This window comes from Adiantum capillus-veneris, chromosome 1, assembly GCF_014529385.1.
Source record: "Adiantum capillus-veneris isolate H3 chromosome 1, ASM1452938v2, whole genome shotgun sequence".
Lineage (NCBI taxonomy): Eukaryota > Viridiplantae > Streptophyta > Polypodiopsida > Polypodiales > Pteridaceae > Adiantum > Adiantum capillus-veneris.
Window position 1 is genome coordinate 23632951 of NC_140931.1, and position 16990 is coordinate 23649940.

Genomic DNA, 16990 nt, shown 5'->3' on the forward strand with positions numbered 1-16990 from the left:
ATGTCCACGTTGGAAAAAAAAACAACAACGCAGGTTCTACTTCATCCTCTGCAGACTTGAGGCTCGCTCACAGAGAGAGGTAGTCTCTCTCTCTCTCTCTCTCTCTCTCTCTCTCTCTCTCTCTCTCTCTCTCTCTCTCTCTCTCTCTCTATGCTTCGCACAGAGGGACTTACAGAGAGATTCAAAAGGATATAGTATGCTGAGTTTTAATCTAAAACCAGCAATTTAATAAGTAATCCTGCAATTTCTATCAAGAATCAATAGAATCCACTGAAACATTATATTTTTCAGCATTTCCGCCTGTCGAATTGCTGAATTTCAGCAAAAATTAGCAAAAAGCACCCTAAATTTCACCTGCAAATACACTTATGAGAAGAAAAACAATTGATTAAATAACCAATTCATAGGGTGCACACGGTCCTTCGTGCAGCTAAGCCGGCTCTGATACCATGTAACGAACGAGGAGAATGGATCTCCCGACTACATAGACCGCCTATAGATATGCGTCGGACGAACCACCCGACCATAGCCACCATCCAGCGGCTCCCCCGTGTTGGGGCCAACGTCCGAGGACGTAGGCGTGCACCTGTAAGACCGAGCGTCCCATACCACCCGGCCTCACCTCCTTGAGGTGACCTCGCGCACTCCTAGCCTTGCGGGCTAACCATTGGCACTCTGCCTGTGGGGGTCGATAACTGTAAATGAGGCCTTGTCCTCCCTTTTATAATAATGGCCGGCCACACTGGCCGGGTTCACACTACGTCGGCCCGGACACTGGACGTCCATCCCGACGGCATCTGGGCTAGATCCCCTCTCTTGTCAACGGGACATAACACCCAAGAACCCAAGTTCCTCGTGAACTTAAGAACCCAAGACCACAAGAACCCAGAAGAACCCACGACTTCAGTGGATGGTCATCACTCGAAGCGGAATAGATATTTTGCTTGGAGGTGATGAGCATGAGTAGGAGGTTTTTTCCGACCCTCCCCCTTCCCCATCTACGCCAAGGATTGCACTTACTCCTATGGAGGAGTTGGAGCAAATGTTTATGGACATGAAGTTAGAACACGAAGCAAGAAAAGCAGAAAGAATAGCAGAATTTGATCGTGAATGCAAAGAAATAAAAGCAGAAATGGATCGCAAACGTGCAGAAAGAAAATCTGAAAGAGAAGCAGAAAGAAAGGCTGCCATAGAGTGTGAGCATGAGCATGAGCAAGCGTGACACATGCAAGAGTTGTTGCGACTCTTTTCTCAAGTGTAGGCACATATGGAAGAGATTCGGGAAAAGGAGACTCTCTCAGTCTCTTCTTCTCCAAAGCATGACACACAGGATTTGCATAATGATAAGCATGATGATTTGAATGATAATGATGAGCATGATGATTTGGATGACACTGACAAGCATGATGATTTGCATGATGTGATTTCTCACAAGCCTGGTGATTTGTATTGATCAAGACGTGATTGTTCACAAGGATTATGGTTTAGTTGATGCTTTTTCTAGCGAAGCTAACCTCGTTGCAGATTCGATCAATCACAAAGAATCGATCTTGGTTTTCGAGTCAAGGTCCACAACACACACACACACACACACACACACACACACACACATCCCCCCCCAAAGGAAGATTCAATCAAACACAACGAACCGATCTTGGATCTCGAGCCTAGGTCCAAAGAACCCTTACAGGAAGTACTATGTGTTCAAATGATTCGTCAGCACGCATTGTTCGAGTGTTTCATTGTGATCGTTTCCTGTATTTTAGTAAGCGTCTTTGATCCCTTTTGATAGGAATGACATGTTGTACGTTAGGCACGTTTCACTCATGAATGAGCATGAATATATGAGGATTTTTCATGAAAAGATGAACTGTTTGCATTTAAGAAAGTCACATTCCATGTCTCTTCCTTGGCATGACACATTCGTAGCAAGAGCACAAGAAAGTATAAGCACCAAGCATGGGCATGTCCATTGTGATTTGCCAGAGTTGAATGATTTAGATCAGAAGAAAAAATTCGATCTCATTGTTTGCATGTGTTTGATGAACGGTTTGGCACACTCCGTCTCTATGTTCATCTACATTGCATACACAGTCATTAGAGAAGACAAGAGCTGTTCCAGTCACTTTACATGGAATAGGTATGTTCATGTTTTTGTGTTGGAAGTGGTTTCAGGAATTTTCAGCCATGGAGATTCTTGAAGAAGAAAGAAGCACGACCCTAGACGAAGTTGAAGCATGGAAGGATCCATAGAAGACTTTGTGTCGCTTTCGACGCGGCCCAAAGAAGCAAGCGTTGCAGACCTTTATGAAGTTCAAGTATCGCACGACCCATGCATCAGAGTGGGCCGGCGAAGAGTCCTTCCTAGGATTCAAGACCCTGTTGGCGATCTCCCTCGACGCCATACAGTTCGGTACCAGTACCTCACTTTGAAAAGGAGGGGATGTCATGTGACACATCTAACCCTATGTGTCCGTGGACAAGCTACAACATGACCAGGGTTTAGTTCAGTCAAGTAAGTCTAGAATAGGAAGTGTTCTGGCACTTTTGTGAGTCTGTTCGCAGACCGTGCATGCCCAGACACTTACATTAGATGCATATCCTCCGGTTGCACACAACATGATCATCATATTTCCATCATAACCCATCAGGAGCATTTTTACAATGCATAGACCTATTTTCCCTATTTTTGACATTTTTCACTTATTATTTTTAAGCGACTTTTGTTGGAAAGTAGGTAGGGTAATTTTGCTAAGTTTGTATATAAGCAAACCTAGCGCTAGCACTTTCTGGCAGAAGAGGCAGCAGGAGGACCTCTCAACAGGCACCTTCTCAACAGGACCCCCGACTGCATGACCTAGCGTTTTTGCAACTCAGCATCAAGCTAGTGTTTTTGCAATGATAGATCAGCCTTGGCGATTTTGCATTGCAGAGGAGCTTCCGCATTAGCAGACATAACAGTACCACTTGACGACAGCAGATCAGCCCTAGCGTTAGTGGATTTCCTCCAGCAACAGATTTTCAGCCCTAGCGTTTTTGCATTTGCAAGACACTTCAGCGTTTTGCAGATTCACCGCGACGGAACATCAAGAAACACCAGCGTTTTCAATTTTCAGCAATCAGATACCGCAGTAGAGTCCCGAACCTCGCAGATCTCACCTTCCCGCAGCAGATCCTCGTCGCACGGTGAAATCCATCAAGGTTTACAGATTCAACCTAGATAACGCAGATTTCAGCATCTGCGTTTTTAGCGCGTCGTCGTTGCAACGTCGTCATCGCCGTCGTCATCGACATAGAGTCAGAATTCAGCAGATAAAGATTTGCAGATTTCAGCCATTCACATTTTCAGATTTCAGCCCGTCTCGTCGTCGTCCTCATCGTCGTCGACATCGTCGGCAAGTCCAAGCATTGTAGAGATTTGTGCAATCATAAGTAGACTGCTCTCGCCATAGAGAGTGGGGCCCTTGGAGGAGGGTTTTACAACGTCTCTGATGTCGTATTCTCCTCTCTATCTCTCAGTCTCATGCACCTTCACGCACAGTGTCCATTCACTTTGTTTGTATCCATTGCACTCTCATTAAAGAACGGAAGGCTCTCCCTTCACTAAGAAAAAGGAACCCTGAGCAGAGTTCGAAGCATTCATCTTGAGAAAATTTCAACATTCATTCCGCTGTACCTTACAGGAAGCATGAGTTCCAGACGTAGGAACAACAGAAGGTAGCAATTTCAACAAAGACTCCTGTCCTGAGACTGCATATGGCCAAATTTGCCACACCCAAAACAGGCACCTGCAAATTTCCCCCATTTGAGTTTGAACGGCCTTTTGACTACCATTGGATCACCAGAGTCTACCATAATTCCTTACAGCGTCGGCTTATCCGTATCCCATAACACACAAAATCTATTGGAATTAGTATCCAAGTTTTGGGGGCATATCACTTTGCCTAATTGAGCAGCTAGAAGAGGCAAGAAATGCTTCCAAGTCCATGGAAATCCGACTATTTCCACCCAAACTGGGCACCTATGTCGTATCAAGCTCTGACAATCTTTAGTAAGCGCCCATGGCAATACATGTGTCACAATCGAGTGACGTGGCGTGCCTAGTACACACACAACAGTCCCAGTGGTTGGCGGCGGAAATGATGATGCTGGCAAGCAATGACAAGGTAGCCCGGTAAAACGCTGACGTGGCATGGCTGTACGGCAGCCCCCCGCAAAATGCGGCGCGAATCCCGAAAAAGCAAAGTACGGAGGCCTGTGCTTTTGGCTGCGTTGGATTCTACGCAAGGAGAAAGCAGAGAGAGAGCTTTTAAAAGCTTTGCTTTATTTTGCCTATCAAAGGGGCTGGAGAGAGAGGAATAAAAAAAGGATAGCTTTATTTTTGGGACAGCTTTTGATTTTCAGCTTTTGGGGCTCTGCTTTTAGCATCCCTTGTAATCTCTTTAAATATGTGGGTAGGCCACTCACAACTGAGAGCATCTGGACGCAGAGTCTGAGTGTGAGCACCTGCCCGCACTCTTGTACTTTGAACACAGATTAATACAAAAAGAAATACCGAAAGGGGCGCCAGTCTTTGGGGCCAATATCTCTAGGCACGGAATTCCGCCGGGCCAATGTCGAATCAATTGTGAACTGTGAACTGTTTGAAGTGATTATTTGCGGTGTCGTGGTAGATTCTCGACTTGGAGTGTCCAAGTCTGTTACACATGTGTCATTTGCATATTGAAAAACAAAGGCGACATTTCCAATAATTGCGAGCGGGCTTCCATGTCTACCAATAACACCTCTTAAAAACCATGGGCACCAAAATACACCCCTCGGACAGCTTGTCTTTTTAACAGAAAATCAACCCATTGACCTACATCTGGTGCTGAGGGCATCTTGCCAGGGAAGAACAAAATAACCACATTCAACGCATATTGTGCAACCGGATCCATAAGCTGCTGAACCGGAATAACCACTTCAGGAGCTGGCTGCTGATCTTCCCAGGCATTCTGAGCATTTGCAAAATCATCAGACAAACACTCTTTAATGATGTTTGTAGCATCCATCGAGGGAAGATCCACCTGTTTCCTATGCTTATATACAACTTCTTCTGCCATAACCAACGGAAACCGCACTTTCTACAGACGAAGGTCTACTTTCAATTAAAGACTACTGCTTGAAACAGACACCGAATAAGTACCCTTTTTTTTTTTTTTTGATTTTTCAAACTTTCTTGGAAAGACTCTGCTGAACACAGCAACTAAGAGAATCTCTTGCTGCAAATATACATACACAGACACACCACACACACTCACACCTCTCAATCTCTCACAACACGACAGGACCGCGTGCATGCAAAAACAAACTTAAACCTCTGGCGCGATGTGAAGGGCCTACACAGCAACTAAGAGAATCTCTTGCTGCAAATATACATACACAGACACACCACACACACTCACACCTCTCAATCTCTCACAACACGACAGGACCGCGTGCATGCAAAAACAAACTTAAACCTCTGGCGCGATGTGAAGGGCCTACACACGGTAGATGTTGTGTAGGATAGAGTCGCACGACAGACGAGTGGCAAAAGGATTCGCACCACACTCAAATACCCCTCACACTCACACACACACAGACACACACAGACACACACATACCTAGACAAAATGCATGCTGAACAAAGGCCTTGAATCAAACTGCGGAGAGGCAATAAGCTGCTCTGTGGACTTCCTGTCACAAAGCAGAGAGTAGCTCATGGAGGTCGAAGAGGCACGCAGTGGGAGAATCTTGCAGAAGCCCAGAGGGCGCAGGGGCAGAATGCACGAGGCTGGAGGGGCGTTGAAAACGCGCAGAGCCCAAAGGGCAGCGCTGAAGAGGCTTGAGCGCGCACTCACGCAGGACACACACACACACACACACACACACACACACACACACACACATGCCCTGTCTATACCTCTTGGTGATCTCTCTTCTATACCATTGTCTTATATGCTTACATCACATTCCAGGTGTTACATGTGGCAGAGGATGTTGCAAACCTTCTTAATATTCAGCTGTACGTGTGAGTGAAAGTTTACTGTGGGTTATGCTGGAGCGTGACCTTATTGCTTTAATGCATAATAAAGATTATTGAAAGCAACTAATTTCCACAACTTAAGAGCCTTTCCTTCTGGTTCTTATCAATGTGAGTTTGTGTACAAGACATGATGTTGAGGGTTTTTAATGAACTCTTCTTTTACTGTACATGTGGACACTATGTCATCAGCAGCTATACATCCTGGTTGGACAATGTAAAGCTGATCTAGTGTTTTTCCTATCTCAGCATCAAGGTCAAAGTACCGACATGACAGATTTCCATCAAGGGCAAGAACTCCTGAGCAACAGGAGGAAAGAAAGAGAATTCTAGAGGCTGCAACTGCCATCATGGATCGTCCAACACGACCCAGCTCAAGGTTTTCATAAATTTTTAGATTTTGTTTTTTGAAGCTTCTAATACAGAGCACTGGTTACTGAGACACCCGTGGCCAGTAAATTTAAGGTCTTTGATGTGTCATTGTTCATTTTAGCATCAATATTTATTGCCTTGGGTGTGCATACTACCTTCATGAGAGATGTCCTTAACTGAGTTGCAAAACATTGCATGATGCCCAGCCAGAGGGGGAATTTTTTGGGGCATAGATTCCTGCTAATGAAGTTCTGCTTAGCCATGAACGATAGTTGTTTTGAGGACAAGCATATGCCTCTAAAAGGAGCTCAAACATACTGCAATCATTGACTCTATGATGTGTATATGCTACTAGATCTTTTATTTGTACACATGGGTAGCACACAAAGAAAGCCAGAGACACTTTTTTTCTTCTAGTCACAACACGACTACTGTCAAACCTTGCACAAAACCCACAGTCAATACAGAACAACAGTGTCCGTGTGCTTGTGCACATACATGCATACTGAGGTGTGCTCCTCTTCTTTTCCTTGTCGCTATAGTATGTGAATGTCAATGTACCTCATGCAATCTCTGATTCGTATCCATTAAGCTGTTGAAATGTGGGCACCCCTTGCAGCAACCCAGGACTCCCACAAACAGGCTTATCTCCACTCGAGAGAGCTGTAAGATATCACCCCATCTTTTGTAATCGATTCATGTTAATTTCTGTTACATATGTTCTATTTAAAGAAGGAACTTCGAAAATTTTTAATGGATTTGTGGGGCTGTACTTATACTTGTTGCTGAATGCAGGCTGAGAGAGAGCGGATGGTTCTTGACATCAAAGTCAAACTACAAGTATGATGTTGACTTTTTTCTTTGAGTAGCAGGTTCAAATGCTCAATTATGGAGCTTTAAGTTCAAACAAGTAAAGCAATAGAGCATTTATATTTTTTAGGAAAGACTCTCGTAAGCATGGGGCACCGCATGTATACAAAAGAATCTCTTTTAACTGTTCATTCTTGACATTATTGCATGTATTTCAATCGTACTTTCAGTAGGTAAGAGTAGGAGTACTATGTCTGCCATTGTACTGTTTACTTTGATCGATAGTTATTTTGGCTTGTAACCTGCTCATGGCCTGTGACCTCGCTGCACCTGTCAGCTTTGTACTTCCCCTGGGACTGAATCATTCTACAGCATCTCCAGGGACTTAGTACTAGTAATACAGCTCTGTTTTCTTTGAAAAAGAAAAGAGCCTGGGCAATCTTTTCACTTCGAGTATTTGAGTGTCTCCAGCTATTCCTCTCTGACCACATGCCTATCCTGTGGCATATCATCCTCTTTACAAGTCACATAGAAGAACTTTTTGTAGAGCAAGATATCCATGACTTTCAGAGCAGCATACGACCTCTTCTGTGCAGAGTAGAGTCATTATTACCCAGCACAGAATGAGCATACCGCGTTGTCAGACTGTACCGATTGACTTCTGTGTAAACTTTCTTGACTGAAATCTCTTTAGCTTCCTTGATGGAAAAATTACATCACCTTGGCTATAAGTCGACTGTTATAAGATTCAAGACAGGACGCTTACATGAGTTTTGAATATAAATGAGCCCATTTGTATGCATCTCTGTTTCCCTCAACAGATGAAATGTTGTTCATTGTCACCCCATTCTTTCTCACTCCACCTGTGCGCACCCTATTGGCGTCTGGCTGTCCCCTCCTGCACCTGCCCTTGCTTCTCTGCTGCTACTGAGTCATTTGAAGCTTGGAGCAGCGCTATGTATGTCATTGTGCTGTTTACTTTGACTGATAGTTATTTTGTCTGGTAGCCTGCTCGTGGCCTTTGGCCTTGCCGTACCTTTCAGCTTTTTACTTCCCCTGGGAGTGAATCATTCTGCATCATCTCCAGGGGCTTTTTAGCACTAGTAATACAGCTCTGTTTTCTTTGAAGAAGCAAAAGAGCAATCTTTTCACTTCCAGTATTAAAGTGCCACAGGCTCTTCCTCTCTCACCACATGCCTATCCTGTGGCAGATCATCCTCTAGAAAAGTCACACTGGAAGAACTTTTTGTAGAGCAAGATATCTACGACTCTCAGAGCAGCATACGACCTCTTCTCTGCAGAGTAGAGTCATTATTACCCAGCACTGAATGAACATACTGCGTTGTCAAACTGTACTGTTTGACTTTAGTGTAAACTGGAATCCCTTGAGCATCCTTGATGAAAAATTACATCACCTTGGCTATAAGTTGACTGATATAAAATTCAAGACAGGATGCTTACATGACTTTTGCATACAGATGAGCCCATTTGTGTGCATCTCTGTTTCCCTCAACAGATAAAATGTAGTTCATTGTCAACCCATTCTTAGTCGTTCACCTGTGCACACCCTATTGGAGTCTGGCTGTCCACTCCTGCACCTGCCCTCGCTTCTTTGCTGTTTTCCGTTTGATGCCTACGCGCCTGCTATGTAGTCCCCAAATCTCAGCTCCATAGAGCAATGCAGAAGCCACCAGGGTGTCAGAGAGCCAGAGCTTCGTCTGAGGCTACTGAAACTGAACATGTGAACACATCCTTTCCAATCTACCCAATGCTGCGTGGGCTCTGGTCAATCTAGTCTCTGCTGCTCTTCTCAATGAAAATGCTGGTCCACTAAAAACCACTCCAAGGTAGGTGTAAGCATCTGTATACTCCACTGTCTCCTGGTCGTATGTGAATGCGGGCGCTGACCTCCTGATCCACTGTGGGGTCGTATTAAATACCATGACCTTGGTTTTACCAAGGTTGATAGACAAGCCACTTTCATGGGCAAAGCTATCCAAAGCATCCAAGTGACGTTGCATCCCCTCTGGAGAGTCGGAGATCAACACAATATCATCAGCATATAACAAAAGTGGGATCCATGTTCCTGCCAGTTGTGCACCTCTATCGCCATCTCTCTCAATGTAGTCAGAAACCTCATCCACATACATACCAAACAGAGTAGGAGAGAGCGGGCAACCTTGCTTCATCCCAATAGTGGAATGAACCGTTGTAGATAGGCCCTCTGAGGTGCGTACATGCCCCACTACTGACCTGTACAGTGCCATGACCCCCCAAATGAGCTCCGTGGGTACTCCCATCTCCTGTAATCTGCGCATCAATCTAGCTCTGGGTACGGTGTCAAACGCTTTGCGGAAGTCCCCAAAGCTGCACTAGATCCGTCTCCCATGTGATCTGCCCTCCTCAATGATGGCTCTGAGTGTCAAGATATGGTCAAGAGTAGAAAAACCTCTCCTGAATCCTGCCTGCCCGGCTGCAAGTATCCCTTCTCCGCCCTTCTACTCAGCTGCTGCTCAAGAATGGATGCGTACAACCGTGCCAATGTGTGTTCGATCATGATAGTGGAATAATTCTCAGGCTCCATAGGGTCTCCTGACTTGAAGATAGGTACAATAGTAGATAGGCTCCAAGTATCAGGCAAGCCCTCACACATGGCACGTTTAAACATAACTGCTAGGAGCTCTGCTAGTAGATCTCTCGCATGCATGAAGTGCTCAGCCACTAAGCCATCATAATCATATGCTCTCCCAGTCCTCATCCTGTCAATGGCCTTCCTCACCATCTCATCCGGTGAAAAAAGCACATGTATGGGGGCATGGATCAAGGGGGTCGGGAAGGGGCGGCTGTCCAGGAACTGTGTATAGAGATGTCGCGTACTAGCCCCAAGCCTCTGTGGAGGTAATGGCAGGGGGAGGGGAGTGTTGATGAAAGAGCCGCTATGCCTCACGTGAGTCCTGACTCAAGAATAGCTGGTATAGATCCTGCTCTAGGCGAGCCAAAAATGCCCTCTTCTTCCGCCGCACTAGGCGTCGGAAGTCAATCTGTGACTGTCTGTGAGTGATGTCCCCCAAAAGCACCTCTCTCTGAAGTCTAGCTCTGGTCTCTTGGCATTCCTCGTCATACCAGCTATTCTAGGGCATACTCCCAGAACGACGTCTCTGCTCAGGCTGTGTGTGTGGGTATGCCTCTGTTGCTGCATCATGTAACGTTTCCGTCAGTGTAGTAGTAAGCTCCTCCAAAGGTCGCCCTGGCTCTTCTGTACACAAGCGTCTATAGATCCGATCTATGTATACAGAGTCCGTCTCCCGCGTGAAGGTGTAGCGAGTAGGACTGCTGCCTGTGGCCTGTGTGCTACACGAAACTCGAAAGAGACGGTCATCGACACAAGAGCATGGTCCACTGCCACACCAATAGGTCTGTGTCCAACTGTGAGGTCCTGGATACTAGAGATGAGACTCGGCCATACCATGACATAATCCACTCTGCTAGCTCCATGTCTGTGTGGAAAGCATGTAAAACCTTCCGCAGCAGGAAATCTCTGTAGGCCATTCAAGATGACCAATCCATGTGCAGTCCCCATGTTTATCAAGTGTCGTCCATACTCAGTATGCTCTCCATCGTGTGATGGTCTGGATAGGCCTGTCTCTGCAACATCCAGCTCTCTTAGCATCTCTTCTAAAGTATCATAAAAAACTGTCTGATGATGAGCAGTCCTAGCATTGAAATCCCCTAGAATGATGATGTCACCATCTCTAGAGAACTCCGAGATGTCATCATCCAAAATAGAAAAGGGGGACTGTCCTCTGGGTGGTGCATACACTGACGTACTCGGGGGAAAGTAGCAAATAGCAATTTAAAGATATCTGCTTGTTTTTGCTCTCAATCTCACCCACATGTACCTAGTACCTAGCTTGCTCATCCCTGCGAGCTATGTGTATCAATGGCTGCAACTCCTCCTTGAATAACACTGCCACTCCACCTGAGCCCCACCCTCTGTGCTCTGATCGTGTCTCCTGTCTACATGCGGTCTCCCATCTGTATCCACTAATGTGAGGCATAGACTGCCCAGGGGCTTGATGTGTCTCAAAGTAGAGGATGATATCTCTCCCACTAAAACTTTCCTCAAAAGCACCCACAACTAAACGCATAGATCCATTACAATTCCAGGTAGGAACTTTGAGTGTGGTCCCATAGGTCTAACACGGTCATGTGGAGCATGGCTCCAATATCACCACTCTTCCATCTCGGTAAAAAGCAATCTTACCTTTTTCCCTTGCCGCTCTAATCTCTGGCATTACCTCCTGCATATGAGCTATCTGTGATAGGGTAAGGTCATCCCCGAGGAAGATGCGTGTTTTCTTAAGAGTTGGTCTCTTCTTCAAAAAGTCCTTCGTTTCCATAGAGGGAAAACGAAGGATGAGTGCTCTTTCTTTCGAGGTTTCCCCGTTGCTCCCATTTTTCTTGTTGCCCACTCTCCAAGCTCTTGAGTGCATCGGCTCATGAATCCCCATCAAAGCTATGAGTTCTTTTACCTCTTCGTCCACATTATCTTTGTCTCTGAGACCGCAAATCCTCACATGTAGAGAGCGCACACGCCTTCTTTGCTCCTCTTCAAGTATCATGTTAATGATGGTGGGTGTGGACGAAGTTGTTTCCTTGCTTTTCCCTTTCTTGGCAACCTCAATCCACTTCTCTGCCTCATCTGCCTTCTGCTGAGTCTTTGTAATAACGTCCACCCAAGAGGTCGTCATTTCTTTGTGTTGTTCTTCCCCCTCTTTGATGGCTCGCACTTGCTCTTTGATCGTGTTTAGCTCTTCTATTATTGAAGGTTGCAATTCTCCCTCTTCCAGTGTATCTCGTGATCGTGCCTCTGCAAGCTCCCTTTTGAGTGACGCAATCTCTTCGTCTTGGGCCATCACCCGATCTCTCAGTGTGGCTATCTTGCTTTCTTGGGCCAACACGCGTTAGAGCATTTTTATTGTGCCCAATAAGTTGCGGTCGATCTTGTTAATTGTTTCTGTCATTTCATCTTTGCATTTTTGAACTGCATCCTCTAAAGGGTCAAGCTTGTCATTTTGTTTCTGCATACTTGGTCGTCGCAAAAAACGAGAGGGCAGTTTGCGATGAGAGAGAGAGAGAGAGAAAAGGATAGAGAAGACCACACTATGTAGACACTTGTTTCCACATTATGTATACGTGTGTATTGCGCTCCCACATCACGCATACATGCTTATGCTTATGCCATCTACATTTTCTGAAAATTTCTGCACTTCTGAAATTACTGGAAGTACTAAAAATCTTGAAATTTCTGCACTTCTGAATTTCTGAAAATCTGAAAACCTGGAAATCTCCTGCCCCTCTAAGATTACTCAAGCTCTGAAAAATTTTCTGGCTAAATTCTTGAATTTCTGCAGGTTCTGCCCACCTGAAAGCTGCACTGGCAAGGTGGGATGAGGGAGCACGTGGGTGGGCAGCAGGGCTGAGGGAGGCGCGAGGGGCAGGGGGACAGGGCTGAGGGGAGAGAGAGAGAGAGAGAGAGAGAGAGAGAGAGAGAGAGAGAGAGAGAGAGAGAGAGAAATGAAATGAAATGTTATATTAACGTCTTCAAAAGGCCAAAGTGACCGATGAGACCAGAAAGTTACAATGTGGTGGATATGATACAAAGTGAGAGTCATAGTAACAAGATGACAACAATGACAAAAATGAAATGACAAATGTCACAATAAAATACTACGGAATCCTAAACTACTAGGTGAGAGGGAGAGAGATGAAATGAAATGAAATGTTATATTAACATCTTCAGAAGGCCAAAATGACCGGTGGCGCGAGGGGCAGGGCTGAGAGAGAGAGAGAGAGAGAGAGAGAGAGAGAGAGAGAGAGAGAGAGAGAGAGAGATGAAATGAAATGAAATGTTATATTAACATCTTTAGAAGGCCAAAATGACCTATGAGACCAAAAAGTTACGATGCGGTGAATCTGATACAATGTCTGAGTACCGAAAATAAAAAGAAAAGGTACTCAAAAGAGAAGTACATATGATACAAGCAGGGGAGGGGTGAGAGTAGTGAATGTGGGCTAATATGACACAATGTGGGTATGTGTGTGGTACAAGATGGGTAGGGTGAACAATCCTCAAAAGAGCTCAATCACAGTAGATCCATCATCGGTCGTTGGCGGAACTCATCAATCTCCTCCATGGTCAGTAGTCTGATCGGGCGGTGTGCATGTCAGGCCATAGTGACTCGGATCCTTTGCTGTAGTCTTTGACGGTATTGTGTAGTCCTCCATCGTGGGCGTATGGATCTCCCAAGCTCGGTCACTCGATCGATCAGCGTGCCTCTGGTACAAGGAGAATGTGAGTTCTTCTGTGGTAGCTGCTCCTCTTGCCGCCCAATGTCCGCTCCAAAGAAGTCCATGATCCGTCTTTGAGAGTGGCTAGCCTCTCCTCTCAGGTTGTTTCTGTGTTTGCACAGCTCGAGCAAAAACAGTCCTAGACATCTCTGATCCCCATATCCCATGGCTCTAGAAAGTGGTCCATAGCCCTCCCTGATTAGGCAGTGAAAGCGGCCTCGTATCTCATAATAAACTGGGCAGTGGCATGTGTAGTGTAACTCTGTCTCCAGCTCTATGTGACATTGGGGACAAGTCTTGGCCTCTGCTGGTACTCCGCTATATCTACTAGTCTCAACCCGAAGTTGGTGTGAAGATGTGCGTACCTGGCTGATAGCGCATCGTATCCCATGAGATAAGTGGATGTCCATGTATCTGGGCCTCATCACAAAACCATCCTCAGTGAGCTAGAGGAGATGCTCTCTATAGAAAGCCATCTTCGTGCCGAGTTCTTGTGCCGGCTGTATCCAAGTCCTCCTGGTATCAAGCTGAGCTAGGTCCTGGTGGATGAGCCTGGTGATCTCGGATTGTGTAAGAGTCAGAGAGGGTGCATCCAATGAGTACTAAAAAGGGGGCAATCTGTCCATGCTGAACCCATGTCCTTGAAACCATGATGTCATCTCCCTATACCAGCATGTTGTATCTCCTTGCATAGCTAACTTTCGAGAGGACTCAAGTGCTAGGTGGGCATATCTATCTCTGGGGAGGTCCCATAGGCGGTTTTAAAAGGAGATTGATCTGGTGAGCGCCTCAACCACTAGTGGGGGGGCAGCTAGCTTTGCTCGAATAATGTCATGTGGTATTGAAGCCTTGGCTCTAATGAGCCGCGAGATCATAGAGATCAGGGACTCTCCATATCTCTCAATCCATCAGTGCGACCTGACCTCCCATGATGGTCCAAAGAGCTCCCCCATATCTGAGCTCCATAGAGCAATGCGGAAGCCACCAGGGTGTCAAAAAGCCAAAGCTTCGTCCGAGGCCCTTGAAACTGGATCTGTGAACACATCCTCTTTAACCCCCCCGATGCTGCATAGGCTCTGGTCAGTCTTGTCTTTGTTGCTCTCCTCAATGAGAGTGCTGGTCCACTAAAGACCACCCCAAGGTAGGTGTAAGCATGTGTGTACTCCACTGTCTCATGGCCATAGGTGAATGTGGGTGTTGCTTTCCTGATCCACTGTGGGGTGGTGTTAAACACCATTACCTTGGTTTTATTAAGGTTAACAGACAAACCACTGTCGTGGGCAAACCTATGCAATGCGTCCAAGTGACGCTGCATCCCCTTTGGAGAGTCAGAGATCAACACAATATCATCAGCGTATAACAATGGTGGAATAGATGTCCCTACCAGCTGTGCCCCTCTATCACCATCTCTCTCATTATAGTTAGAAACCCCATCCACATACATATCAAATAGAGGGGTGGGGGGTTTTGGGGGGGGTGGAGAGAGAGATATGAAATGAAATGAAATGCTACATTAAACGTCTTCAAAAGGCCAAAATGACCTTATGAGACCAAACTGATACAATCTTGGTGGATCTAATACAATGTCTGGGTACAAAAATAAGATGAAGTAAAGTGAAAAACTAAATTCTTAACTGCTAGATGTGAACGAAGTAGCTAGCTGGAATTGTCTAGGATATGAGTAGGGGGGTGAAAGTAGTGACTAGGGGCTATTACAACACAATGTGGTTGGGGTGTGCGTGTGGGAATATAATGGGTGAGATACAAGATGAGAAGAGTGCAATCCTCAAAAGAGCTAAATCACGGAAGACCCATCATCGGATGTTGGTAGATCTTATCCATCTCCTCCACGGTCAGTGGTTTGACCGGGCGTCGTGTATGCTGAGCCAAAGTGATCCGAATCCTCTGATGCATCCTCCATCGATGCTTTGTAGTCCTCTGCATCCGTGGGCATTTGGATCTCCCTAGCTCGGTCGCTCGATCGATCAACGTGCCTCTGTGAGGAGAATGTGAGCTTTGCTGTGGTAGTTGCTCCTCCGGCTACGAGTGGCCGCTCTAAAGAAGTCTGTGATCCGTCTCAGAGACTGGCTAGCCTCTCCTCTCATCAGGTTCTCTCTGTGTCTACGCAACTCGAGCAAATTAGACCCAAACATCTCTGGTCCTCATACCCCATGACTCTAGAGAGTGGTCCAAAGCCCTCTCTGAACAGGCAGTGATAGCGGCCTCGTATCTCATTGTAAACTGGGCAGTGGCATGTGTAGTACTTCCTCTGTCTGAGGGTCCATGTGTACTTCCTATGGGTGATAGGCCATTGTGCATCTCCAAAGGTCTCAAGAGCAACCTTTATCTTTCTGTATGTTCATCCATGTCTTGCACATACTTGTCTGCCTGAAATATCTTGTCCTGAGTTTGCAAAATGGGTGGGACTTTCCTCCTCCTTCCACTATCTTCAATGGTGCCTTGCCTGTTGACGTATGCACAATATTATTGTAAGCATATTCAACCAATGGGAGATGGTGTTCCCAAGTTGCCTTGTTCTCTAACACAAAACAATGACCAGATCTAGGACAAAAGAATTTGCCTCTTCTGATTGCATCAATTTGTGGATGAAACGAAGATGAGAACTTGAGCGTAGTGCCCCTGTTCTCAAACAATGCCTTCCAGAAAAGACTCGTCATACGTGGATCTCTGTTACTGACAATGACTGAGACATCCCGTAATATTTAAAAGATATTGCTCATGAATAACTTGTTCTGGCTTTATCTTCTTCCTAACACGAATGAAATGGGCCTGCTTACTGAACCTAAAAACAAATTCCATCATTTCCAGTTTGCGTTCTTGGAAGATCAAATATAAAGTACAACGCTATGCTTTCCCATGGCCTATCAGGGATCGGCCATGGCTGCAACAATCCCGGTTTCTTTTGCTTGTCAAAATTGACTTTTTGGCATACTAAGCATGATTTTTCAAATGCCCAATAGAAGAATTCCTCAACCCCTTTTACTGTCGCATCAATTCCACAATGCCCAAGGATAGAATTTCCTTGGCTGTCCACTTGACAATAACTCCTTTCCCTTGTAGTGCATGGAGTGGAGAAGCAATCTCGGCAAAATTTCGGATGAACCTCTGTAGGAGGAACATAAGCCTAGAAAGCTTGGAATGTCATGTGCTGCATTCAAGTCAGGCCATGACCTAATTGCTTCCACTTTGGCGGGATCCATACGTACCCCATCCTTTAAAACAATGTGCTCAAGGAAGCAACTTTTCCGAAAAGAATTCACTCTTCTTCGCATTAATGAGTAGCTTGTTCGTGCATAGCTCATTGATAGCTGCGGTCAAGTGATCCCTATGCTCCGCTTCAGACTTTGAGTACACAATCATGTCATCAAAGAA

The 16990-nt window shown here is 45.6% G+C and overlaps 1 protein-coding gene across 1 annotated transcript in view; it reads left to right on the forward strand.

The window, feature by feature from the left end:
* The window catches only part of SCD1 (stomatal cytokinesis defective / SCD1 protein (SCD1)), a 143360-nt gene that overhangs the window by 53870 nt on the left and 72500 nt on the right, over positions 1–16990 (forward strand). The window contains exons 12-14 of the mRNA XM_086514861.1: positions 6314–6443; positions 7056–7101; positions 7232–7276. Coding sequence (XP_086370987.1) covers positions 6314–6443; positions 7056–7101; positions 7232–7276 — 221 coding nt within the window. The remainder of the gene's footprint in view (positions 1–6313; positions 6444–7055; positions 7102–7231; positions 7277–16990) is intronic.